Source organism: Pezoporus flaviventris, unplaced genomic scaffold, assembly GCF_033815535.1.
Source record: "Pezoporus flaviventris isolate CSIRO_AGI_PZ_B2104156 unplaced genomic scaffold, CSIRO_AGI_Pfla_v1 ptg000025l, whole genome shotgun sequence".
In the NCBI taxonomy this organism is placed as follows: domain Eukaryota; kingdom Metazoa; phylum Chordata; class Aves; order Psittaciformes; family Psittacidae; genus Pezoporus; species Pezoporus flaviventris.
The window spans coordinates 19414335-19435623 of NW_026892573.1; the positions used below are offsets into that span (position 1 = coordinate 19414335).

Genomic DNA, 21289 nt, shown 5'->3' on the forward strand with positions numbered 1-21289 from the left:
TGTAATAATGGGCAGCCCTTTGCGATGTGAATAGGAATAAAGTGAAGAAATGTTCTGTGCTGTCTAATCTGAGATAATGAGTGAAGTAAAATATTACTGGGAATGGAGACAGTGCACATCTGTCCAGACAATGTGCAAAAAACCTGCAAAAAATTCTTTAGGAAGAGGGACAAGCAGTTTTGGGTGTTCTTCCACCATCTTTCTGTTTCCATTGTTTCCTCCCAACTGGAGAAAAAGCCTGTATGCAAAAGGCAAAAATCTGACCGTGTATCCCTTCTGTGCCTAACTCTGAGACACTTGCTGGAGATGAGTGTAATCCTACTCCTAAAGAGTGGGACCACAAAAAACAACAAATCTGAGAGCAACATGAAAAAGGCCACATGAAAACATGGTGAAAAATTGTATCGGGGCAGGGAAAACGGTAATGACAAACAACCATGCCAGGTCTGTAGAGATGGGGTAAAGAAGGGGCATTAATCTAAATATGAGATGATTCCAAAGACAGGTTCCAGCAAAAATTAAGCCCTAACAACTTTAACGTGAATCCATAGTTTGGTATAACCCATCATCATGGCTTTTAACATAAAAATGTCATATAAAGGAATGAAAGATACACTGCACAAGATTAAATACTTAGAACAGCTGTTATCACTCAAAGCAGAAAAAATACTCAATTCAGTATTATTTTGTGTATTTTTAACAATAAACCCACTTAAGTCTTTGTTGCATCCAAAATGCCTTTTACAGAATCACACATCAAGGACATTTATCACAAAACTCTTTGCTGTTTTTTGCAGGAAATGTTAAATATGTTTTGTTCAATCCCATAATTACTCCTTTCAATAATAATGACCAACGCATGCATAAAAGTAGGTTTTCTTATTATTAAAGCACTTTTTTCCTCCTACTACTCTTTCTTAAAAAATAAAATGAAAGGACTGAATCTCATTGATAGAATAGAAATTTTTGTAGTCACCACATCAAGCTGGGAGATATCTTTCGGTGCATTTTTCATTAACTCATTTCTTCTTACTGCATTTCGTTTTGTGAAGAGTTCATCTTTGTTAGCATTTGACAAAGCTAGTATTATAAACAAAGTATGATGGGGATGATCCAGTGAAATTCTAGCTATTAGCTGTGGAGAAAAACAGTAAGATCCCATTATTGAAAACTGTGAAGAAAAAAAAAAAAACCACATTAAAAATTATCAATTCCTTTGAACTTCTAAGTTTCCTAATAAGAAATAAGAAGTAAAACTTAGATTGCATTTCCACAGCTAAAATATGTTCACAGCATACTCCTATACCTGCATATGACTATTCTTAAACAACAAGGAAATCAATTAAGTAGCAAGAAAAATGTCCCCAGTCCTCTTCCCTCTATACTGATTTTGCAGCACTCATTGTTAATACACCTTTATCACCTACATAACTCCTTTAGCTGTAATTGCACAAAGGAAGATATGTATCATTTAGAAGTATGCATGATGAAGCCAATTAACTTATCTTTAGCTACAACAAGCATAAATTACATTATTCAGAACTTCATGAAATCCTAGACCACCCATCAACTTGGTTCCCATCCGAGCAGCCAGCTGGTACATCAGAGGCAAGAACTTGTATGAAGGGATCTTCTTTGCATTTTTCTGTAGTAGAAAAAAATGAGTTAGAAAGCTGTACAAAACACAAAAACCCCTGTAATCACAAAATACCAGGTAAGGGCTAGCAATTTTGGTCTTGCTTTCTTTTATAAGCTGGGAATATTCATTGCTGTATGACCAAATGGCAATCCAGTGAGTATCACATCATCTTGGTCTGTGTCTCCTAAATGCTGCAAGTCCTTAGTAAGAAAACTATTTTCTATTCTATCAGAGCAGAGCTTAGATATGCTGATTCAGAATTCATTTCCAGATTCTTTGTGGCAAGAGACAATCCTAACTAACAAGTACAATATAGTTTAAGACATGGAATAATTGTTCGTCAAAAATATGAGTAAAGAAACACTTTCTATTTTTCAAAGTTAATTATAACACAAAGCAATTATACAGACCTCTGTTATAAACAATCATTCAGATTAAGAACTATCAGATTTCCTGCATGATTCTAGAAATGATAGAACCAGCTTAAGAACTGGCCCTACACCAGGAACTTTGCTGGTCCCTGGCTACTATGTTATAGAGACACTCTGAAAGTATATCCTTTCACCTAATATTATGTACAATATTAGCTAGAACAAAGTTCTAAAGGATGCTGGAAGATGATCGTCTTCCAAGGTTTGTAAAGAACAAGGTGATAACCGTGAATTACAGCTCTTTGATGAAAAACTAACTGATAAGCAATGACTGAAAAAATTAATTTTTGAAGGAAAAGTTAAGGAGATACACAGGAAAGCATACTGCACAGCACTGTATTTCATCTTCTAGAAACAAGGAGGACAAGAAGTTATGACCAGTAATGAGTGGTGTCCCTCAGGGGTCGGTGTTGGGACCGGTCTTGTTCAACATCTTCTGCTGACATGGACAGTGGGATTGAGTGTGCCCTCAGCAAGTTTGCTGATGACACCAAGCTGTGTGGTTTGGTTGATACCCTGGAGGGAAGGAATGCCATCCAGAGGGACCTTGACACGCTTGTGAGGTGGGCTGGTGCCAACCTTATGTAGTTTAACCATGCCAAGTACAGGGTCCTACACCTGGGTGGGAGCAATCCCAGGCACAGCTACAGGTTGGGCAGAGAAGAGATTCAGAGCAGCCCTGCAGAGGACTTGGGGGTGTTGGTCAGTGGGGAAATGAACATGAGCAGGCAGTGTGCGCTTGCTGCCCAGAAAGCCAACCGTATCCTGGGCTGCATCAAAAGGAGCATGACCAGTAGGTCGAAGGAGGTGATACTGCCTCTCTACTCTGCTCTTGCGAGACCTCACCTGGAGTATTGTGTGCAGTTCTGGTGTCCTCAACATAAAAAGGACATGGAACTGTTGGAACAAGTTCAGAGAAGGGCCATGAGGATGATGAGGGGACTGGAGCACCTCCTGTATGAAGACAGGCTGAGAAAGTTGGGGCTGTTCAGCCTGGAGAAGAGAAGGCTGTGTAGAGAGCTCACAGCCCCCTTCTGAAGGGGGCCTATAGGGATGCTGGGGAGGGACTATTCATTAGGACTGTAGTGATGGGACAAGGGGTAAGGAGTTAAAACTTAAACAGGGGAAGTTTAGACTGGATATAAGGAGGAAATTCTTTCCTGTTAGGGTGGTGAGGCACTGGAATAGGTTGCCCAGAGAGGTTGTGAATGCTCCATCCCTGGCAGTGTTCAAGGCCAGGTTGGACAAGGCCTTGGGTGATATGGTTTAGTGTGAGGTGTCCCTGCCTGTGGCAGGGGGGTTAGAACTAGATGATCTTAAGGTCCCTTCCAACCCTAACTATTCTATGATTCTAAGAAACATGGATAATACCATGTCAAAGCATAAGGAAAAGCAACATCAGACATATACCTTCATCAGTTCATTGACTCTATCAACTCCAGAATTTTCAAGCCATAGAGAACAGAGTCGAAAGATCCACATATCATGTTCTTCTCCACTTAGTAAACAGCTGATATAGTTCTCCACTGCTTTACACAAGAAACGTTTACGATCCTCAGTTAGGGCATGCATGGCACATTCATCCAGTTGAAGTTCTCGCTGAACTTTCACTGTATATCTGTGTAAACAGAAATTATTTTTAAGCAACAAATTATTTCTTAATGAACTTGCAGCAGGTCTGTCAGAAGTTCTGTCGCTAATTTAACATTTTTTAACTTGTTTTGTATGTACAAGCACAATAAATTAGACAACTGAGAAACCAAGTTGTGGGAGCTACTCCTTTAGTGTATGTTCACACAGACCCACCACTTTAAGTAAATTTTCAGTGGTTTTGTTTTTTGTTTTAATGATTTAATCTCAGTGTTGGGTCATAAATGTGAATATCCAATACCGATCACTTCTGTAAGGACTTTAGTTTCCAACAGCTGAAGTTCAATTTTTTCTGCTCATTTGCAACTGCATTTACTAAATCTTCAAGAATTCTGTATTAAGATGAATTCTACTTTCATCAAATGTGCAACGGAGAAAAATCTCAAAATTATTTATTTTCACTCTGTAGTATTCTGTCAACTGAACAGATCCAGGGAATAAATGGGAATTCTGGGCCACGACCATCCGTGCTGTTTAATTGTTGTAATTCTCCTTGGCTTAGTTTTCACCCACACTACCTACCTAGCACTCTCCTAGACCATGTTCAAGCACATTTCAGAAACTATTTGCAAGAAGCACTACAGATTTGGCCACTATTTTGTGCAGAAGGAAAAATTCAGCTGTAGAGATGTGACTCATGCTGTACCAGTTGTTCAGAGAATTAGTAAAGATAGAGCCTTTGACAGCTCCATAGTCACCACCTCTCCATTTGAATGCTCACCTATTTGTCTCAGCTTTACACTCCTTGAGAAGAATGACCTCCTCCTGGGCCTTCTTCAGTAATGTCTGCTTATTTTCAAACTCTGAGGATTTCATGTAATTCTCAATTCGCTGGTACTGATTATCTGAGAAACGAGCCAAAGACAGGAAAGCCTTCATCTTCCCTTTCTTTAGCTCATCACTGCTGTCTCCACTGTGGCTTGAAGCAACTTCCACCGCCTAAAAGGGAGGTTACAGTAACGATGAGACTGATAATCAAATTAATAGTGCTGCATAATACTTGATTAAAATCATATTATCAGAGAAAACCAGAATGCTTGAGGTTGGAAGGGACCTCTGGAGGTCATTCTTTTCAACCCCCTTGCTCAAGCAGGGTCATCTGCTCAAACAGGTTATTTAATGTTGCCTATGATGGAATATGTATGCATATAAAATAAACCTACCAGCTGAATATTTTTCTCTTTGAATTTAATCTTTGAGGAGTGTTTCAGTGAGAACAGTCTAAAAGATAATGCTGTATGAAACAGCTTTAATAACCATACAGAAGTCTCCTACAGTTATCTTTTAGAGTAACTAGGCATGAAGTTTTACAATGGTTTTACAATAATTTTACAACTTATAAGATGGTAAAAAAGGCAGTCGCCAAAGTGCAAAAACCAAAAGGAAATTCTATGTGAAAGTCTTTGATTCAAATCTTCAGAGTGAAGAAAGCATGTACAGAGTAACAGAGAACAGCAACTATGGAGAGTTTCACAAGTTAGCATGAAATAAATTCAGAGTGGACGAATATTAATAAAAATATTTCTATTACTAAGAGTTAAAAAAATACAGTATATAGAAATACCGGAACAAGACTTTCCAGCACTTGGCGAAGAATATTACAAATACAATACCCATACTGAAAAGACAGTAAGTGAATCATCTTTCCTGAAAGGGAAAAGATGGGGATGGAGTGGAATAGAGGAAAGGAAAAGGGGACTAGTAGTTGTAATCACTGCACTTCTAAACTAATATTAAACATAATTTTTACTGTGAATTTTATAAAGACATTCTAAATATTTTATAAGATTCAGTGTTACACAATACTACGTGAATACTTTTATAAGACGACGTATTTTCAATCCAGAAAAATAAAGGCTGCATTGAAAAATGTATTTAACACATATTTTAGCACAGCATTATCTTCAAGACTGTATATTTCAAAGACTGGATGCACCTTTTCTAAGTATTTCTGCATGATGACTGTAGGGTTTTCCAAGCATGTTTCTGCTAACCAGGTTCCACATAGCCTCAGACACTCTGTATATATCAATTTCAGATGAGGATCATTCTCAACCTTTAGGAAAGCAAGTTAGAGGGGAAAAAAAGAAAAAGAAAAAAAGAGGGAGACATCAAATAAAAATACCTTTTGCATATGAGGTAAGCAATTTACAAAGCTTTTAAACCCTTAATATAACTCAATCACTTGGGTCTCTGAACGTAATGTATCTACAGAGTCATTTACCATCCACATCTAAAGTAGTCAATAACCTTAAATCACATTCACATCCTATGTGAGTAAAAAAAAGAACATATTTTTAAATACCTGAGAGTTTGAACAATGAAAACCAGAATAAATCAATGATAAAATGTAATAAAAATTAAATAAATTCACAGCATGTTTCCAGGATTGCATTTGCTAATGTTTCCATTTAATCTGAAATACCACAGTACATCCTGTAGGAAGCATTCAGGAATTGCAGTAACTATGTGTGACCATTAAATTTTTCAGGCAGACCTCTACACGGAAACTTGATTAAAAGTGCTCCAGAAAGATGAAGGAGCAGGTTTCCAAAGAGTATTTTCCAAAGGTCTACATAAATTCGCAGATTAAATAACTGAACTGCTAAAAGAGGTATAAAAGCTTTTGCTTAAAACTGCCTGAGTGGCAGGTGGCAGATGTGACACCAATATTTCAACAAGTTCCAGGAAAGCACACATCAGTAAGACTTCAATCAGAAGTGGACAAATTAGCAAAAAAATATTGACTATTAATTTCCAGCAAGAGAGATGCCATCACTTCTTTGGGCAAACTGGTCACAGTATTTATAGGTAAGGAATTTTCTTCCTATATCTTAATCTAGTGGCTACACTCTTGGTGATGTTCACCTTCATAGCCACAAAGACACGCTGAATCATTTTAGCTTGCTGTTCACTAGGACCAGCAGGTCCTTTCTGGCAGTTACACTCCAGCCAATTAAAACCCTCCCTGTAATGCTGCTTGAGATTATTCTATCTCAGGTGAAGAACTTCCTACTCATCTAAAGCAATTCCTATTGGCACAATTTTCAAAACTATTGAGGTCCCTGTGACTGGTGGCTCTTCCTTTGAGAATCTCTCCAGTCACCTGTGGTGTTCAAGATACTAGTCTTGAGGAGGCAATGAACAGTGAACACAAACACTGATGATGATACCAAGTTATGCAGAAAACAAGGACAGATGAAGAACTGTAAGCAAAAAATAAATGACAATAAATAGAATTAAAAAACCTGATGAAATTACAAGCACAAAAAAAAGTGATGCATGAAAGGGGGAAAAGAGACTTCCCGTAACTTTAGAGATTATGTAACACGTACCTGAAACCAATTTGCATCTAATTTTTTTATCATACTTTTAAGAATATTCAGTGCAAGACTCTCTTCCTTTTTAGCCCAGAAAACCTGAGCTTCTTCTAGTTGCCAATCAGAAACTCCATATCCCGTTGGATTGTGTTGCTTGATCTGAAACATAGCCCTTTCTGGAAGCTGAAATTGAAAAACACTATAATCAATTCTTTAAGTTAAATACATGTATCTCACAGCAAGTTTTGTTTTTAAACTCCATCTTCCTTTGCTCTACTTGTGCAGCATATTCTGCCTAGCCAATTCTAAGAATTTATCTGCAGCAAAGAGATGAAGTTATTCTCCTACACTTGCAGAAAATCCTGATTTGTAACAAAAATGGACTATGGAATTAAACTTGACAAACCCCAAAATAATGTATCACGTTCTTTCTGCAGCTTTACTCTGGAACACTACAGCAGTATGATGCAAGTGGAAGCTGGATATATAAAGCTGCACTAAAATAAAGTACTAGAGCTATAAGAACATTCTTCACTAATATTTTCTTTTTGATATTATATTCCTCATAGAGTAGCTTATAGTTATGAACAAAACTTGGACAACACAGCCATAAATACAATTAATGAATTAAGTTCTACATAGTTTAAGTCTCCAACTAACTGACTATTGAATAAACTTAGAATACAGTTCATCGTTGGTACTGTTGAAAAATGAAGTTCTTTGGAAAACTAACAAACTAAACATCCATCACTGATCTTTTCTGCAATTCGTACCTGAGTATTTTTAGCAGTTCTTGCCAATCTAGACAGCTCCACTAGATGTTTGGTCAGGATGTCTTTAATACATTCTCTTTTCATATTTTCATTTTCTTTTTCAAGCAAGACTTCCAAAACTACAGTGCGCAGAGCCATGACAGGTTCCTGGAAACGGAAGTCGCTGTCCTTGAGAAGCTGGGACTGCCTCTGCCATTTCAAATAAGTATCATTCAGTTGTTGAGTAGTAACAGACCTGTAATTGCCACCAAAAGAACACAAGACCTGTTATTAATTCTTGCTAAATATTAGTGAAATGCAAAATAAGTAACAAAAGTAAATTACTGAGGTAGTTCACAATCTACAGTTCAAAACCAAGAAACAGTCCATCAAACCCTAGAAGATTAATATGCAGAATAAACTGGCAGGTAAATGCATCAAAAACTGTTGTGGTTAAAGGTCTATCAGCAATGGGAATTGCCTTCAAACACAGGACTACTGAAAATACTAGAGAGCAAGATTCCTATTGTATAATATAGGTCATATATGGATTAAAATAAGCATATATTCTAGACTGTGATACTGTAGCTGTGTAGGCTCTCCTTATATGTATTATTTTCTTAGACAATTCATTAACTGCAAATAGCAATGGTTCATAATGTCCTGGACATGCTAAAGGACTGTAGGATAACTATTAGCTACTAGGCTGATTAAGGGTCTGTAGCATCTCCCGTTTGAGGAAGGGCTGAGGGAGCTGGGCCTGTTCAGCCTAGAGAAGGCTCCAGAGAGATCTGATCAACATATATAAGTATCTGAGAGGATGGTGTCAAGAGGATGTGGCCAGACTCTTCTCAGTGGTGCCAGGTGACAGGAGAGGAGGCAACGGGTACAAACTAAAACACAGGAAATTCCACCTGAACATGAAGAAAACCTTTGTTTCTGTGAGGGTGGTTGAGCACTGGAATAGGTTGCCCAGTGAGGTTGTGGAGTGTCCTCCCTTGGAGATATTCAAGAGTCATATGGACACAATACAGATTAATGTGCTCTAGGTGACCCTGCTTGAGCACAGAGGTTGGACTTGACCTCCAGTGGTCTTTTCCAACCTCAACCATTCTGTGATTCTGTGAAACTGATACCACTACAGCAGAAAAATTCCAACATTAATAGCATTAGAGATATAAATACTCTCCTATGATTAAAAAATTATATTAAGAATTCAGGTAGTATACTGATATTAGTAGTGTTCCTGAAGAAAGTGATTCAAACTGAAGCAACGTTCAATAGATCTATGAGTATCACTAAGGAAACGGAAAACATTTTTAGAAAGGAAACTAGAAGAGAATAACTCAGTTACTTTAGTAAACCAAAGGCTAGAAGACATGATGGCTACCTTGGAGTATAATAAAAAAAAAAAAAACAACCAAAACCCCAATTATTTTATATTAGTATTGGCATAATATCATATCATAGAATAGTCAGGTTTGGAAAGGACCTTAAGACCATTAAGTTCCAACCCCCCTGCCATGGGCTGGAACACCTCAAACTAAACCATGTCACCCAAGGTTCTGTCCAAACTGGCCTTGGAACACTGCCAGGGATGGAGCATTCACAACTTCCCTGAGCAACCCATTCCAGTGCCTCACCACCCTCACAGTAAAGAACTTCTTCCTTATATCCAGTCTAAACTTCCCCTGTTTTAGTTAAAACCCATTACCCCTCGCCCTATCACTACAGTCCCTAATGAAGAGTCCCTCTCCAGCACCCTTATAGGCTCCCTTTAGCTACTGGAAGGCTGCTATGAGGTCTCCACGCAGCCTTCTCTTCTCCAGGCTGAACAGCCCCAACTTTCTCAGCCTGTCTTCACACGGGAGGTGCTCCAGTCCCCTGATCATCCTCGTGGCCCTCCTCTGGACTTGTTCCAACAGCTCCATGTCGTTTCTATGTTGAGGACACCAGAACTGCACACAATACTCCAAGTGAGGTCTCACGAGAGTAGAGTAGAGGGGCAGGATCATCTCCTTCAACCTGCTGGTCACTATAATTAAAACTAAATCACAAATAAATCCAGTCTGGAAATAAAGAGAATCTAGATTTGTCTTCACATAGTAAAGCTAAAATCTGTATCATTTTAAAGACGAGGTTTGAGATGTTCATAAGCGAATTTGTTGAGGTGATTTTATTTTTTGTGCTAGACTCGATTACCAAAAATCTGAGAACTCAGAAAGGAGTATGAAAGAAACTTAAAAAATACCTGGAAAACAGCAGACCTGTATTTTCCAACTCCCCAATTAGCTGTAGTCTGCAAAGAGTTGGATATAATGAATAAACAGACTCAAGACTGCCTTTGCACAGCTCTTCTACTTCATTCACTCTATGGATTTAATAGAGAAATACTAAATTAGGGTTTTTTAATATTCACAAGTAATTCCAAATATCCATAACTTAATTTCCTTATAGTGAACAGAATTTAACCAGCAAAACTATTAAGTTCAGTTCAGAATTATTCGTATTACCATAAGAGTTCAAAACATTAGTTTTTTAAATAACTGAAAACACTGTAAGCATATATCAACTCCAAACTGTAAGTGACAGATCAGCTAGAGTAGTCAGCAATCAAATCCACTTAAGATGACCATGAAGTAAGGGATGTAGGCCACAGGAAATGCATTTTCAATTAGCACACAAACTGTATATGCACAGAAGACAAACTGAAGTTAAAAAAAAAAAAAAACAACAAAAAAGCTTAGAAACAAAGCTGCACTACAGAAATATTCATTAATTCTATGCACAAGTCTTCATTTAAGCCCATAAAATCCCACAACAGTTTTTTAAACGTAACTTGTGACTACAGACACACATTCCATCTCTCTCTAACAGCACAATATTTGCATGCAGTTACCTGGCATCTTTAAGACCATCATAGAAAGCAGAGAATTCCTTATCTCGTAAAGACTGAAGAGCATCATACAGTGATTCGTGGTACCCTGGTCTTCCTGTGTCATCGCTTAGAAATAAAACAAAAGTAACATAAAATAAAAGGAAAATGATAGTTCTTTTGCAAAGAAGTCCATTTTACCTTTATAACAAATATTTTCAGTAGTACATTTTCTGCAGTTGGATGGATTGCTGTCTTGCATGATAATCAATAATAAGTTTTAACTAAATTTAGTATTTTACAAATTCAAGATGTGCTTTTAAAATAAAGAAAAAACAAGAACTGATAGAATGTTCGGAATACATACGAGATGTTCAAGGTTGTATCAAAAATACGGCACAAAACCAACTGCACAGTAAAAAAATTAATCATAACATTTCTCACAATGTTATGCTAAAAGATACCTATAATGGTATGTATACAACTTCAGTTCAGGATGTACAATTTTTTACATTTAACTTCAGAAATACTTATAAAAGGAATAAATAAAGAAAATCAAAAGGCTGAAAAAAAACCCCACTGAACCCAGAGTTCAATTCAATTTTCTCTTTGTCCTTTTCACTTTTCCTTCTGCTTCTCTCAATCCTCCTCTTCCATGCCATCTCATTCTCTCTCATCTAACATGTTATTTTTTTGATCCTGTATTAAAACTGAATATTCTATTTGCATAAGAGGTTCATAACCCAAGAGGTTTACACAAACCCTAATCCAGAGACAAAGTACGCCCACCTATATGAATTTTGTTGTGACTGTGGCATGACACATTTGACAGGATATGTCTGTGAAGTCTTTCAAGTGCTTCTAAACAATGATCTAAAGACAGTGCAGGAGGAAAGAATGAACACACCAGGAGCATGTTACCCAGACCCATTTCTTTGTACAAGTCTTAGGAGAAAAATCCTCCATTCTCCCAACTATTAAAAGTTAACATAGAAGGAGTTACTGAAGACCCCATCACATAACTTCTGCTTTTGGCAAAAATGTAACAGATCTACTCTGTATTCCTCCTAAAATGTGTGATGATGTGACTGTATTAGGAAGGCTCAGAGTTCATACTAGATCCTGGCCAGCCATATAGAGTAACTAATGCCAGGGATCCAACATTACACAAGAGAGGAGATTGCTCCTTACAAGGGAGGAGCCATGAATCAACACTGGTGTTTGCTTATCCAGGTCTTGATAACCTCTTGTGGCTTACCAAGTAATATTTTCCCCATTTGCTTATAAATTAAACATTTAAAACTATTTCTCCCTCATATGTACTTGAGACATATCTATCTGAGTCAAAATGGAAAAAATTCAGTTTATAATTATGGACAATCAAAAAGAAGAATCAATGTGTACAATTTCCCAAGAAAAAGGAAAGTGATTTGCTTAAAGGACAGCCAGGTCTAAGTGAAAAAAGACTACTTTTCCATTCAGTGATTAAGATAAATTAGGTGACCTGCTTCATAGAAATGATATTCTACGTTATCCTTTTGTTTGGAACTGAAACCATTGCCTTTCACTTAAAGAACTAGCAAAAAAGTAAGTCAATTTACTTGACAGAAGAGATATGGTCCCACTGCATAGTCCTCCATGCTGCCTGATAGCGTATTTCCTGTAGTTCTGCACTCCACTCAGTGTTTTCATGTTCCAGTCCTTTTAAATACGTGGAAAGAGTGTGGCGAAGGCCAAAATTCTGCAAAGCCTGGAATTAACAAAATTACTGAAAGTTGGTTTTCCTCCTTTAATAAATGGAACTGGTTTTTTTAGAAGGCTTTGTTTTACCTTAGGAAACAAAAGAAGCTGTTGGGGGCAAAGCAGGACCATAAGTATTTCTAAACTCAGCACTATATAAGGTGAAAACTTTTACACAAGAATGACTACTAATCACACTACTGATAACTGCAAACCCAGAAAAAGAGTTTTGTTACTACTGTGGCTGGCATTTTTTTGAAATAAACTTCCATGCTGTCTTTGAAATGAACTATCTGCTCACATTTCTCCATTCCATCATTCCTGGGCAGTAAGTCTAAACTGATTTTACTTCTAATGAACTTTTATTTCCTGGGGGGGGCACTTGGAAAAGTTTCCCAGCACTCTAAAACTACTAGCTGTTTGCAGACCATAATGACTATAATTATGACCACTTATCCAAATGTGTGCAGCCATTATGAAGGAGGGACACGTGGAAGTTTTACAATGATACTAAATTATTTGGGGTAGGAAAAGTACCTTAGGAAAATGAAATTAGGAGAAACACAGATATATCTGTGTGATGTTATTACAGAAGTAGTGTAAATATTTTTAGGATAAAAAGTCAAAATATTTTTAAGGGCTCGAAACAAGACAACATCAATTCTATTTATTTATTCTATCAGAAGTACCACCGTTTCAGTACAATAGTTGCCATAATGGAGAGGTCTAAAGAATGAGATAGCAAAAATAACTGCTTACATTACTTTTTATATGCTGTCATTTTAGGAGCTGGCCAAATTCTGTATAAAATTAAATATACTTATTTTGAAATATTTCACAAAAAAATTCACTACCTAAAATAGGGACTACGGGTGAATGACAAGAGGACTAGAAGCCTTCAGGTTTTCAGGACAAATATTAAATTGCCTTATGTTATACGGCTTGTAGGCCTACAAGAGTGGGCTCTTTTCGTCCTAAAACAAATTTGCATTTACTACAAATGACTCTCAGTATGATGGATATCAATTCTTACATTCATTTCCTATTATAAAATAAAATTACCTCTATTATTCCTGCCTGGTGAGTAGACGGTGCGAGGCTTGCCTCAAGGTCATGTGTTACAAGGGCTTTCTCCCAAACTGCTTCATGCTCATACGTTCTTATCCTGTTGTAAGTTAACAAGAAGTTTTCAATATAAGTTTCTTACTAATAAAGGAAAGCAATGACTTTAAAGAACATAAGAACATTAATAAATTATACCGTGCTAATGGCTGTAATATTCTTCCTCCACCACAACCATACAGACTGTCAGGTTCTCCAATGCTTCTATATATGTCCATGAGAAGGTCCTAGAACATGTGCCATAAACCAAAGAATTAGTTCTTTGCAATCAGTTCAAGTGAGTTTTATACATAGCATATAAGTTTATAAACACTAGTCCTTCCATGTAACATGGTGCTATCATTGCTTAATTTTCCTTTATCATTGCTTATTTTCCTTTATCTGAGCCTGGTACCACCACAGGAAGACAAGTTTTTTCGCCTAGCAAAGCTCCTCAGGCCTATCTAACTTTTCTGCAATGTTACTAAAAACTAGCACTTGACCTTAAGCGGGCAGGTTGAAAAGCAAAAGGCAGTAACACTGAATGAACATCTGACATACCAGCTAACCCATGCACTTTAAACATATGCAAGCACAGTTCTGGAATAATGAACTAAGCAGTAACTTAGACAAGACTACCAGATTTTATCTATCCAATAAACTGGATAATACCACTTCGGCTTTGATTATTACAACTTGCTACACCACTTGCTGACTTTTTATGAAAATATCTCTCTGACAAAACACACTGAAAAATAGTCACCTGGTTACCACCATGAGGTCAGCTTTTTCGGGAACAGTCTGCTTTGCTGCCATTTAAAATGCATCAATTAATTAGCTTCAGAAGAACAAATACTCCATTTAACTGGAAAGGCCATTGAGTCCACTTTTAATTAGGAGAACTTTCAAATACTGTTTTTGAAGTTCAACTAGATCTGACTTCAGCTCAGATGAAACCTACTAATTGTACTTCTATGAGAAGACTGCTTTCAGATTATGAAGCACACACATTTACCTGTAAACTTAGGCCAGTTTCTTCTTTGCTTTTTTCATTCAAAATAGTAATAGTTGTTTTTTGATCTTCTTCTTCTTCAAATGCCAAACTCTTAGCTGCTTTAAAGGAAGACCTAAAAGAAATGTTTCAACCAGTAAAGTTAAATGAAATTTCATACAAAGAACTAAAATTCTGAAACAACACTTAAGCCCAACACACTGGGCCCAAATACAAAATGCAAGATCAGGCCTGTTGTATCCTTAGGTTATTCAAAATGGTTCTCCACCAGAATAACAAAGTAATCAGCTGAACTATCAACATCAAGGGATTTCAAAATCAAGGTGTTTTGGGGGAAAAAAAAATCCCACGCCACCTTATAATATCTAATCTTATTAAATCACACTGCTTTTGTGAATGCCTGAAGCAAGAATGCTCTTTTGGGAAAGAATAAAAGCAACCACATAATATATATGCTTATCACCATACTTTTGTAATACATTCACTGCCTTAGAGCTATTTGTTGCCAAAGCGAAGCTAGCAAACTAGCTCCATGTTTTAATCTTGCTACAACGGAAGACAAATATAACTGTCTATTACAGAAGAAATCTCTTTCTACAAGGATCGTTCAGGTCTACCTACGCAATTCTGGTATTCTGTGAATTCACTTCTGGCCATAATTTAACTACTGGAACACTATTAATTATGTGAAACAGAATCTGAAAAGCGTTCAACATAAAAAGTGAGTTTCAATACATTTAGTATTCAGAATCACTACCTTTACTGAAGTTTCTCCAGAACACACACTACTAAGAAGACATTCCGGTTAGAAGTCAAAATGACACTATTTTGAGTGTGTCAAAGCTAGCAAAATTAGCAAGGTTGGGATCACACTGGCAGAAACATTTTCGATGTCAATAAACACACCTACAGAATATTTTTAAAGTTTCCTTGACTTCTCATGGAATAAAATACTACTGGGACACAAAACCCATGATCCATTATACCCAAAATGTCAAAAAAGAGAATTTCTCAAGCATTGTACCTTTCTTGCTGTTTGTCTCTATTTATCTTGTCCGCATAGATTTCTGTGTAGAGCAAGGCTGTGAAGTGAGCAGCACAAGACTGTGCTGCTATAGCAACCTCAAGATAATTCAGATCTAGCCAGAAGCTGTCATCAAAAACTGTACCTGAAACAGATCTGATTAAATAAAAACTTCAAGATTGCTGTAACAGACCTCTCTGACGCTAAACAAAATAAATCCAATCTAATTATAAAGCCTTGTAAAGGCTAATTTTACCTTACTCCCCTCAAAACCCATACCAAAACCAGAAAGTTTTTAGAGGAATCTTTCAGCCTTTAAGGCTAGCCACATCAATTCTGTAAGAAATGCAAGGTCACTACTATATCCTCAATTCTTTGAAAAGACACGGTCTCTACCACAACCTTGTCCTTTATCTACAGTGTCAACTGATCTCAGACAGTCATAATTAAATTAAAGCAACATTTTGGAAAGCTATAATTTACCTGTTTTGTCTTCTTAAGTAATCAACAACAGTAAGCATGGCTCGCCGAGATACTTTATCCAAACTTTTAAAATTATGGGTTTCTTGGTCTGGGATATAGATTTCAAAAGAAAAAACATAATGAACTTTCATCAGAACAGAACCATTTAAAAAATAAAAAGGTGTATTTCGTACTCAAGAAAAACATAAAAAACCTTGCTTGGACAACATTTCCAAACTTAAAATTAATAGTTTGTCACCAAATGTACTTCCTCTCCTTATATGATGTTAGTGACATTACAGCAGTTTATGCTGCAACTTTCTTTATCAAATTGTCTTTGTATTAATAATGTATATATTCTATCGCTCCTTATAGAATTCAGAGATCATCCAACACCATTGCACGCTCTTCCCTTAGGCCTGAGACATGTAAACTTATTCCAAAGCCACAGAAATACTTTTTAGTAGCTTTATTGTAGACTTTATAACATGTATGCTTGTACAAAACCCACTATTTCCCACATACAGACACATACTTTTAAAGAATTTATATTTCCATGCCTTGCTCCTAGTTTTCAAAAATACCAAACAAACAGATGGCTACAAGCTGTGTTCTGGTCATTGGGTTAATAGTTTTTTCCTTTTTCTGGACATTTTTAATTAATAAATCACAAGAAGCAAGAAGCAGGGAAAGCATAAGCAAAGGTTTGATTAGTACTATGCTATAGTAAGATGCAGAACTACAAATCTGTGTGTTCTTAATAAACAGAAATGAACAATGCTACCAAAGACCTTACAGAAGGAACATCACCTCCTTCTTTGTACATCATCTCCCATGTGCTTAACATATATAGACATATAGTGGGGACATGTGACTACCAGTTCCTAAAGCATCATGACATTTTGCTCTCCAGAGTCAGAGAGGAATTTAACTGCCAACTGGTCATTTTGAGTGGCAGTCCATGACTCAGTCTCGCAGCACACAACATTGGATGACATCTAAATTCAGCAAGTAAAAACATTATGCAGTGGTGAATAAGGAAAGAAGCTATACCGAAGAAGCTACTTTGGTGCTGCCAATGAACAGGCATCTCCACCAAAAAAGATCAAACAATTGGACAGAAGCTTCCAAAATCCTGTCTGCCTGCAAGTGCACATCGTGTTTGATGTCAGAAAATAATCTTTTCACAACCAGAATCCTTCTTTCAGATGAAACAAAAATATTATGACATTACCTGAATCTGAATTTGGAGGTGTAGACCTACTAGATGAGGCAAATCTGCAACAGGCTGTAAAAAACTTCTGGATATGAACTGACAAAAGATTTCTCCAAGATTCATCTGAGTCATGAAGAAGGATATCATGAATCAAGTATGGAAGCAAAGTTTGACACAAGTCTGTTTTCACCTAGGGAACAATCATGCACAGCAGCTGCTAAGAAAAACAACCAAAAGCCTTTCTTTCTCAGGTTATACTCAGACTGACAACTACTCAAACAGCTATTGCTTAAGAACATGTAGTATGAAAAATGTAAACCACTCAATGGAGCTATGCTGGCATTGAGTTATGTAAAGTTCATCTATGTTTACAATTGTCTCAAATCTTGTATTTCAGGAGTGTATTTTTTAGGTATTTGCAATATCTGACTATAAAACACCACTATTAATGTTAAGAAAAAGTAATAACTCAGTAGCAGAAATTACTATTTGCTATCAAGATGATAGCATCACATATTGCATACATGTACATACACATATACCTCACCTCACATAGCGGCTTCATTAGCTGCAGAACTTCATTCTGCACACCTCTACTGTCCAGTATTGAACTAGTCAGGCGCTTGATCCAGGTCTCATGACTTTCTCCCAGAGGAATCCATAAGTTTGCATCATCCAAAGATGCCTCTGTATCATTAGCAGGTACTACAAAAAACTAGAAGAAAAAGAAAAAAAAAAGAAAAAATTGCAAATGGAAACAAATTCTATGCATTTGAAAAAAGATACTGCTATCTGCACAGATTAAAACATATTAAATATTAACTGTGCTTTAACTGATTGACAGTATTTTTTCATGTAAATTTAACGCAATTTTTCATGTAAATGTCATTTTGTTCATGTAGAGTTTTCCAAGGAAATATGAAAATATTAGAAATAAAATTTTACTGTTAACATCAATAAGGCCACATTAGACATCACATTTAGGTTATAAAACAAGTTTGAAAACTTAATTATTCATTATTTATGGTTCTTTTTGACCTATCTTCCATTGACTTTTTGTAAGAAATGATACTGGAATCCTCAGAAAGAATGTATTACATTACCGAGTAGATAATCAAAAATTGTCTGTCTCATAATGAAAGTACAGAGCTTTCTAATGCCAAATTGGTAATTTCCTATGTGAAGAAGCCACAAATGCTGAAACAGAAAGGAGAAACTGATGGACAAAAGCAATCCCATTTGCAGTCTGACTGCAATCTGAATTTTACATTCAGCAAAGCCTATCCCAAAAATATTTTCAAATTTACTTTTTTAAAAATATGTATTTTCAAGTTTTCTCTGCCCCATATCCATCTAAATAAGGTATATCAGAAGAAGTACCTTTTTCCTAGATATTCTGAAAGGCTGTAGATAGATTAACATGGGATCAGCTTTATTTTTATAAACTTCCCAAAATTCACTGCCAGACTTGGTGGCTAGTATGTTTTTCAAACAGGAAACAGCAGCAGCTCTAACATCAATACTGAAAGAGTACAAAATGTTGTCATTAATTTCATTCAGATATTTTACTTTTAAGATCACTTTTATAAATATAAAAAATAAGTAACTCTGCAATCTGACATGTCTATCAAATCAGAAAACTGTGGGCTGGGTTATGCCACTGCATATTTTGTTATAAAGCAAAGCGTCGGTATTTACTCCACAGCACTGCTATTCTCTGGCTCAAGCCCAACTGCAGAATTTCTAAGAAACATCTGAGCTTGACGGGATAACTAATCTAAGCCTTGAAGACACACACCATTGGACATTAATTCTGAGGTGATTTGAGCAATGCACAACTTAGAAACTCCCATTAAGCTTTGAACGAAATAAATTAAGCAAGTATACTCACCAGTTATCTGTTAAAGCAATATTTATTTGATTTAACATTATGAAGACCCACTGAAGTCTCCTATCTTCAAGTAAGTCCACTGCTTTAGAATCCAGTGCATTTTCAGCACGCTGAAGAGCTATGGTGGAGAAATCCATTGGACCAATTTCTCCCAAACAACTTCCAACAGCCTCTGTAAATGCAGGTAATTTTATAATCTTATGCATGCTAAAACAAGGTCCCACCCTAAAAGTTGCAATTAATACAAACTAATTTTGGAACTAAGATTACTATGGGGTAAAACCTGCAAACGTTTATAATCACTTGAGGAACTTTATGATTAAAATTACATGCATAAAAATTTTGCAGTTTAAGACTCAGTTAATATAGTTATGCTCTCTAAATTTTCTAGGAGTGCCTATGGCTCTGGGTTTTGCAGTTTAAATCACATATGGATTTTATATCTGCCTGTGTCAGAAACAGGTAACTGCAAAAGGCCACTAAGAGACACTCATTTTCATTCCCTAAGGATATGATAAACAGTAGCCTGTAAACTCAGTGAGAATTAACCTACATTTCACATAAAATGATGTATCAGTGTGCTCCTCACTTGTTTTCCAGAAAAAAATAGTGTACAGAACCACGACTACATACAACAAAAAATAAAACAAAACTGACCTTAAAAACAATTTAAAAAATAGGTGTTAATGTTCGTCAGAAAGAAACCAAAATCTATTTCCCTGCTCTTCCCCCATAATTGGCAGGTGTCTTCAAAATGTTTCTATTATCTACAACATTGTATTAGCCACCAAAGCAAATAAAGAACACACTGAAGATACTCAGACTGTATTTTTAACTAAATTTAATAAATCATCTAAGAAACAAGAATCACAATGCAGAAAAAGCTGAAACATACAGCTTGCAAAGATGCTGAAGAATGTATCATACTGAAATCACTGCGAGCTTTGGGTGCTCACCATTTCTAATTATCAGTTATTAGTCTTTTAGACAAGTATCTATTAAGGAAATGTTCTCATTACTTGTGTTTCTGTCTAGTTTAGACATCTAACTTCAGTAAACATCACCTTCATGGAGGTACTCCCCGCTTGGGGAAGACGGGATTTGGGTATTAGCTCCAGTGCTCTGGATCAAACATTAATCAGGTACTCAGTAAACAGTGAACAATTTTAGTAACACATAAGAGGCTCCAAGATAGAGAATTTTCAGTTCCTCCAAGACATGCTTTCCAAATTTTCAGATAAGCTCTCTTCAAATTTTGCTTACTATTTCTCAACTTAATGAAGTAACCCACATAACAGCAGGTGACTCTTTACTTAGAAGAGACCAGGGTCTAAACTGATGAGAAATTAAGTTATTAGTCAAGAAATTAAGTCATATGCAAAAAAAGCAATGGGAAGTAACATTGAAAGTGGTCACACCTTCAACCTGGGGTTTGCAATGGCAGCCCTAGAATGCCTGTGGGACTAAGGAACTTACCTAGCACTGCTTTTTCACCTGTATGGTTAACTGCCATCTTGGCCAGCTGCAGTAAGCTCACCACCAACTTCACTACTACACAATCTTCTGGCTTTTCTATCATTCAGAAAGAAAAATAAACCCAAAAGTCTCATTGTGTATTTGTAACGTGAACGTATAAGAACACACTGCTTTAGAATCTTTTATCTATGAATGTCAACATGCCTTATTAATGGTGAAGTTGGTATTAAGCAGTACATTGAAAAATTAAGCATTTTGTCTTACTGATCATGTCTTGAAAAAATTTTTATGCATTTGACTATGCCAAAGAATACCCAAAACTAGAATACACAAACGTTATTATTTTCAGTATTTTGATGCAGAAATGACCATTAAACACATGAAATATCAGTATCAGCATAAAAATATTACTTGAAACAGTAAAATCACACAATGTGACTCCACTGACAGCACTTAAGCCAATATCAATGTTTCTGTTCTAATCACAAAACCAAGGAATATCCAAAAATAAAGGTTTCTGCCAGAAACCTCACAGAATTTGACTAGCTTTCTAAACTCCCAAGACGGGTACTTCCCTATATATCTGCTGCCTGGCTGAGGTCTCTTTTTTTGAAATAAGCATTTTGCCTTTTCCAGGAACAGTCTAGGAAAAAATATGATGATCTGCCAATGGAAAAAAAGAATAAAAGTGGTACTTCTT

The 21289-nt window shown here is 36.3% G+C and overlaps 1 protein-coding gene across 1 annotated transcript in view; it reads right to left on the reverse strand.

The window, feature by feature from the left end:
- The window catches only part of ATM (ATM serine/threonine kinase), a 60968-nt gene that overhangs the window by 9783 nt on the left and 29896 nt on the right, over window positions 1-21289 (reverse strand). Inside the window, exons 33-52 of the mRNA XM_061457764.1 lie at window positions 20590-20685; window positions 19114-19285; window positions 18603-18744; window positions 17770-17937; window positions 17241-17412; window positions 16028-16115; window positions 15545-15700; window positions 14524-14635; window positions 13668-13756; window positions 13470-13572; window positions 12269-12417; window positions 10692-10796; window positions 10044-10163; window positions 7814-8048; window positions 7056-7223; window positions 5657-5776; window positions 4442-4659; window positions 3481-3688; window positions 1532-1645; window positions 977-1135 (exon numbers count right to left, since the gene is read on the reverse strand). Coding sequence (XP_061313748.1) covers window positions 977-1135; window positions 1532-1645; window positions 3481-3688; window positions 4442-4659; window positions 5657-5776; window positions 7056-7223; window positions 7814-8048; window positions 10044-10163; window positions 10692-10796; window positions 12269-12417; window positions 13470-13572; window positions 13668-13756; window positions 14524-14635; window positions 15545-15700; window positions 16028-16115; window positions 17241-17412; window positions 17770-17937; window positions 18603-18744; window positions 19114-19285; window positions 20590-20685 — 2894 coding nt within the window. The remainder of the gene's footprint in view (window positions 1-976; window positions 1136-1531; window positions 1646-3480; window positions 3689-4441; window positions 4660-5656; window positions 5777-7055; window positions 7224-7813; window positions 8049-10043; window positions 10164-10691; window positions 10797-12268; window positions 12418-13469; window positions 13573-13667; window positions 13757-14523; window positions 14636-15544; window positions 15701-16027; window positions 16116-17240; window positions 17413-17769; window positions 17938-18602; window positions 18745-19113; window positions 19286-20589; window positions 20686-21289) is intronic.